Source organism: Gossypium arboreum, chromosome 10 (assembly GCF_025698485.1).
Source record: "Gossypium arboreum isolate Shixiya-1 chromosome 10, ASM2569848v2, whole genome shotgun sequence".
NCBI lineage: Eukaryota > Viridiplantae > Streptophyta > Magnoliopsida > Malvales > Malvaceae > Gossypium > Gossypium arboreum.
In genome coordinates, this window is record NC_069079.1 from 7,739,480 (window position 1) to 7,746,356 (window position 6,877).

The window sequence follows — 6,877 nt, forward strand, 5'->3', positions numbered from 1 at the left end:
TTCAAAATAATTTCTTTATAAATAGTCATACGTATCATAGGATATCACATCAGTAAGCTCCTTATATCAAGGTCAGAGCTAGACATCCAAAGAAATAAACCCTGTGTTGTTTCTACTCAATAAAAATTTGCAAAACACTACACTATAGCAATCTTGAAACTGAATCCGTGACGTTTGTAATCCACCACAATACCTCACAAATTTAGTAATTCACAATGAGAGATACTTATAATTCTCGACAATGAGATAAAACAAAAAGCTAATATCTCCACATGGGAAAATATATATATATGATAAGTTGAGAATAAAGTGAAAAATTGAAGCTTACTTGACTCTTTCAAAGTTAAGACCCATTCGTTTACCTCCGTCTTGGCATGTACAAAAGAAACAGATGTAGAAAATTATAGTAATTTTACTAATTCAATCAGTTATTCTTCGATTTCAAGGGTAAAAAATAATGATGATCAAAGATTAATAAGCGGAGAAAGAGGAAGAAGACCTGACAGAGGATTGTAGTAACCAAGGACCTCGAGATGCTTCCCATCTCTTGGGGATCTGCTATTGGCAGCCACCACCCTATAAAATGGCTTGTTTTCACATCCGAACCTAGACAATCGAATCTTCATTACCATTTTTCTTCTTTCACACATTCTCTTAGCTTTTTACTGATATGATTCGGTAACCAGTTCAGCATGCACCACTTCTTTGCTTAGGTTTTGAGTTTTGTTGTTCCTTTAAAAATAACCTAAATAAAAAAACAAAGTGTGAAATTATTTAGTTTTACCTCATCTTAATCACTCCTCTCCATAAATAATATTATTAACAGATGTAAACTCTGATGCAGATTATCAAACGTGGCTAAACCATTATTATTAGGAAAAAAATTTGATAAAAATCCAGATATCTCGTAATTTGACTAATATCTTATTCCTTCCTTGAAAGGAAAAACGGTATTAAGTTTTCATAAAAAGATATGCTACAATTTGTGAGTTTGCTCTCACTTTATACCTTACCTTCTTTCATACTTGGTACAAGACATCTAAAAACACAATTAAGCTTTGTATTTATACAAAATAGTAAATAATGAAAAAAAAATCATTTTTCTTCCTGTACATACACACACATGTATTTATTTCATATCTAACACAAATTTTAAACAAAAGGTGCAAGTGTTTAAAACCAAATATTTGGGCGGTAAATATGTCATTATTATTTGATATAAAGCATGCTGATACACCCAATAATTAATAAGCAATTATACTACTCGAGCAGCAAGCACCTTAATCTGCACGACTAATATAGAGAAAACAAGAAACCTAGCAATAATTTCAACATGTTTGGTTTAGTATTGTAAAGTGAATTCAAAATCCAAAATAGTTTGTCATTGGATCACATTTAATTGAACTCATCTTGTACGCAGGGCCAGGCCACTGGAAATAAGCTGGCAGTTTCTGCAAATGGCAAATGTTATTTTTCAGACAAAAACTTACAATCATCCAATATGATCCACCTTTTCATTTTCCCCAACTTATACTGCAGAGTGAGGACTCCTGGGGATAATATAAAATTTTCATGCAGAGTTTGACTCATCAACAGCCTCATCATTGCCACTTTTTTCTTGGTTGCCAGCAACTGGTTTCTCTTCATTTAAAACACGACCTGTCATAGGATCAACAGGACGCATGTCACGCTGTCCACCCTTGCGTCCCATTGCCACCATGGGTGGCGGAGGCAATACTCCAGCCCTGAAAAGGATGCGTTGGACTGGCTCTGAAGGCTGTGCCCCAACTGATAACCAATACCTGTAAAAAAAATTGACATTGTAAATTTTTATTGATTGCAGAGCACAAAAAAATAAATTATATTATATTGGGTGGTTTCACTGCCAATTAGTAGAACAAGGCTACAGAAGTTGCTAAGCTTATGCACTAAAAGCAATTCATCACATTCTCCAGAACAATACAAAAAGTAGTACTACTGTAGGATTTTTCCCCCCTCTTTTCTACAAAACTTTAACATATCGAGCAAGCAAGGGATACAACATTCAATTACATGAATACAAGGACCTACAGGAAGCACCTACCGTCTCCCCTAATATAAACAAAAAAGTTGACTTGTAACTTGTTCTGCTTTGTAAACTCTGAATATTCCATGAACTAATTCCATGTTAAATTGAGTTAACTCTAGTTGAACTGAATTGCATCCTCCTTTGAGCAACTCCTCAAGATAGTTCTTATAGCTTCAAGGACTCTCCTTTGGTATAAAAATGCATTAATAATGAAGCAAATATAAGAGCTGCAAGCTTCCTTTCACACTGATTAGTAATTACATAGAATTCAAATATAAGTGTTCATATCTTTTTTTTTTAAATATAATTATTTGATTCCCATATTCTGCCAACCTTGATTGCCTGGCAGAGCAAAGAGGGTCTTCCTGCCAATTTCCAACCAGAAAGCATTTCTTCTTCACATCTCGTTAATCCTTTCATTCTACTACTTTATAACAATAATGTATACATTCAAAATAATTTCTTTATAAATAGTCATACTTCTCATAGGATATCATATCAGTGAGCTCCCTCTTATCCTTTAACTATCAAGGTCAGAGCCAGACATCCAAAGAAATAAACCCTACGTTGTTTCTACTCGACAAAAATTTGAAAAACACTACACTATAGCAATCTTGAAACTGAATCCGTGACGTTTGTAATCCACCACAATACCTCACAAATTTAGTAATTCACAATGAAAGATACTTCTAATTCTCGACAATGAGATCAAACAAAAAGGTAATATCTCCACATGGGAAAATATATATATAATGAGAAGTTGAGAATAGAGTGAAAAATTGAAGCTTACTTGACTCTTTCAAAGTTAAGACCCATTCGTTTACCTCCATCTTGGCCTGTACAAAAGAAACAAATGAAATAGAAATTTATTATTAGCAGTTTCGCTAATTAAATCAGCTATCCTTTGATCTCAGGGGTAAAAAATAACAGTGATCAAAGATTAATAAGCGGAGAAAGAGGAAGAAGACCTGGCAAAGGATTGTAGTAACCAAGGACCTCAAGATGCTTCCCATCTCTTGGGGATCTGCTATTGGCAGCCATCACCCTATAAAATGGCTTGTTTTTACATCCGAACCTAGACAATCGAATCCTCACTACCATTTTTCTTCTTTCCCACAGTCTCTTAGCTTCTTACCGATATGATTCGATAATCCGTCCAACACACACCACTGTTTTGCTAGGGTTTTGGGTTTTGTTGTTCCTTTTTAAGAAAAAAAAAAGAAGAAAAAAAGATTATTTACTTCCCAAAGTAAAACGGTTCGAAGCGTCTAACTCTAACGCACCCGCCGTCGTTTCAGTGACAGAGTATTAACGCTAGCACTTCATGAATAAAGGTGATCATGGGCTGGGCCGGTTTGGGACAGGCCATAACAAAATTTCAGGCCTGATTGATAGGCCCAGGCCAGGCCTGAAAAATGGGTCTAATTTTTTGTCCAAGCCTGGCCCGGATTATAGATGCCGAACCCAGGCCCAACCCGTATTAATTTTTAAAAAATGTATTTTATTACATAAAACAAATTTAAATAATAGAATATATCAAATACACTAAAAACATAATAATAACTAGTGTAAAAGAAAAAAAACAAAAACAAAATACTAAGAATTGAAAACATAAAAAGATCATGTCTGGACCAAATATTTAGCAATGATAGTAGTACTGGTACATTATCATCAGGTAAGTGGTTTGTCCCCAAGGATGTGAGGTATGCTATGCAAAAGGGCCATCCCATTGTATAGCTCAATATAACATGTATAAAAAATATCAAGTTACCGGTTTCAAATGCCCCATTAATAAGGTCAAAAGTTGAATTATACAGCAAATTTTTACAAAATATAAACAAAGTTTGGTCTTGCAAACACACATATATTAGTAATAATGAATTTGAAAATATAAATATAAATAAAGATTCAGATCATAAAGAAGGCTTCGCTCTCCAATTCCCTTTTATAAGGTAAAAACTAAATGAAATACAGATAGAGCTAAGTTTCTAAATTATAGTAAGTGCAAATCATCACCTCCTCATTGAATCCAGTTAACACTTAAATCATCCTATAGCTACGAAGACTCCAAGAAATAAATAGTATCCCCCATGTGGCACATCTATTCTTAGGAATTTATATTAAAAACAACCTTTACCTGTCAATATTTCTAGGATTGCCTAAAGAAAACTTTGGGAACATATTCTTACCGATAAGAAATGGAAAAAAGAAGAAAAAGCCAGCAATAATATTTCTGTCAAGTAAAGCACACCTTAATAAATGAAATGAGAGACTAATAATTAAAGCTGGCTTCTAGTATTTATTCTGATACTTAAACCAGCGTTTTTGTCATTGAAAGTTAACAAATAGTTTGTATTTCACGAATCAACCGATTGTATTTCTCCAGCGAAAGAACTAAACAATAACAGATAATAATCTGGATCCAATGCAGTACTTTACTAAGCATAAACTTCAGATTACATTTTCCCAAGAAGCCTGAGAATAGCATAGAGAAAGTGATGGGGAGGGGGTTAATTTATCAAAACCCTAAACCCTAGGCCTGTTTCCCTCTTATTTCGCACATATTCTCAGGTAATAAACAACTCGAAGCATCGAAATCAGATTTTCAAAAAGAAAAACAATGAAGCCAGTTAAAAAATAGAAAGACATTAGGGATTTTTTTTTTTGGAGGAAATTAGAAGACACCTGTTGAACGGCGGCACAGCGGGACGGAGACGGCCGAGGGCTGGAGCGGAGAAGGTGACGAAAGTGGTGAACGCCGGCGACAGATGAACCAGCAGTTTGACCGGAACGACGACACTCCACAGTGTCTTGATGGAAGAACGAACAGGACGACGAAACGGTGATAGGCGCCGGCGACAGAGGAAGCGGGTGACAGAGCTGCCGCCGGAGTGGAGACGGCTGCGACGGCAGCGGCGTTGGACAGGTGGAGGTGGTACTGATTTGGGAATAGAAAGTGAAATTTTTTTTTTTAGGAAATAAGAAACTGATTTGGGAATAGAAAGTAGAAAACCTAAAACCTGATTTGGGATTAAAAAATATAAATTTATTATTAAAAAATTAGTAAATTTGTTCGGGTCGGTATGGGCCAAAAATACTCTGCCCGATGCCCGGCCCCTCTTCCACAAACACCTGGTAATGTATTTATTTGAATTCTTCAGATTTTGTGTTACTTCTTTTTAAGAAAATAATAATAAAAGAGGCTGAGTTGAAATTAAAGTAATTTTGTTTTTGTTACCACGCTGATAAAGTAATTAGCATTTCTTTTCATTTGATTTTTGGAATCCATCATTCACTCCATTATTTTTTTAGATAAATTCAATCCAAGTAAATACACTAATTCCTTCATTATTTAGGTTCAGTGACTTTGTTGTTTATGTTCTTTGTTTTTTGTTGAAGATAATGGTGGTAACCGAGGTGAACAAGGTGGAGATGATGTCAGGGAGCCTGTAAATATGGTGGCTAATGGAGGTTCTGAAGGTGCTGTTTTCCGGGAATGACACACAAATGGTAATAGATGAAATTGAGCAGATAATGGGAATGGACGATGGTCAGGATTTTTTTAATCAAAATGATATGATGGTTAATAGTAGCATGGAAGGCAACGGTTTTCAGGATGGAGAGATTGGTCTGGAACAAATGCTAATGGCTGGTTTCGAAAATATCATGAAAGGCAATGAAGATTGTCATAAGATTAGTAACTGCTCGGCCGCAACATTGGGCTAGAATCAGGGTGATAATTGTCCGGCCATATTGTTGAATAATCAAGATGAACATAATGATTGTCCACCTGTTGTTATGGAATCTGGAACAAGTAGACATGGAGGGTGGTCATCAAAAGAATATTGGCCCCTTTGGAATCTCTTCCGATAAGAGTTTGGCAGTTGAAGTATCAAAATCGAGTGAGAAAGTCAAAGACCAAAGTTCATCGCTGAAGACTAACTTGGTGCATGAGAAAAATGAAATTCAGCAAAAAGAGATGGAATTGGAGAATATTTTCCCTCCAATGAGGGAATGTGTTCTCCTGGTCCAGTGGTTGAAAAAGGAGAACTTGAAGAGGGAGAAATTTTTGGTGAGAGTCTGCTTGTGAATGAGTCAATTGATATACTCTTAGATGATACTGTGGTATCAGGAAAAAAGGTGGAGAAGCTAATTTCTCGAGGCTCCTTTGATGACAAACACCCTTATTGCAATGGAGAAACAACCGTTAGTGATGAGTTTACTTTCGTTAATACAAATGTTGCTCCAATTGCAAACAAAGCTACACCCGGGGGATTTAAAGGAAGTGAGACAGGTCAGATGGTGTATGAACTAGGAATGATGCAAAGAAAGGAAGGTGGTGGAAGGATTCAGAAGCAAATTGGACACAAAAATAGAGTCATTGAAACTAAATCAAAGGTATGCCAAATTTTAAAGATCTAGAACAGGTCCCACTGATAAATAGTTTATCAAAAGTAAAATGGTAAACTATGTTCACCTCTCTGTCTTTCCCTCTTCTTTTCACACATATGCTCTCACGAATGCACATATGAGCAACTGCATTTTCGTGCACCAAAAGACATGTAATGAGTTCAAGAGTCTGCCAGAAATCTTATCTGGAAGCTAAATGAGGGCCTATGAACTAGGTTATTTACATGTTGTCAAAATAGAATTGGTCTGAGAGTTCTGACATGTGACAAGTGCGATTTCTCCTATCTTTTGCGCAAGGATGTTGGTCTCAGCAATAAGAAAAAGCAAAAGTCTCACTCCTGCACAGAAGAAAGAAAATAAAAAGATACTTCAGTTTGCTATTTTGTATTTTTGAACTTT

The 6,877-nt window shown here is 35.6% G+C and overlaps 1 protein-coding gene across 1 annotated transcript; it reads right to left on the bottom strand.

Moving 5' to 3' along the window:
* Positions 1-1,186: 1,186 nt before the first annotated feature.
* Positions 1,187-5,228, bottom strand: LOC108487034 (30S ribosomal protein S16-2, chloroplastic/mitochondrial-like). The gene is made up of 4 exons (XM_017791241.2): positions 4,754-5,228; positions 3,037-3,269; positions 2,859-2,904; positions 1,187-1,802 (listed from the first exon to the last, which is right to left on the bottom strand). Exons 2-4 carry the CDS (start codon positions 3,167-3,169, stop codon positions 1,571-1,573), a joined length of 411 nt encoding a protein of 136 aa, XP_017646730.1. The 5' UTR covers positions 3,170-3,269; positions 4,754-5,228; the 3' UTR covers positions 1,187-1,570.
* Between the last annotated feature and the right edge of the window lie 1,649 nt (positions 5,229-6,877).

Bases quoted from the DNA above. Each gene is read 5' to 3' on its own strand.
- LOC108487034 (XM_017791241.2), bottom strand. From the start codon at position 3,169: ATGGTAGTGAGGATTCGATTGTCTAGGTTCGGATGTAAAAACAAGCCA. The intron at 2,905-3,036 runs GTCTTCTTCCTC...TCTTTTGTACAG, and splicing joins TTACTACAATCCTTTGCCAG to GCCAAGATGGAGGTAAACGA. The intron at 1,803-2,858 runs GTAAGCTTCAAT...TTTTTTTTACAG, and splicing joins CTTAACTTTGAAAGAGTCAA to GTATTGGTTATCAGTTGGGG.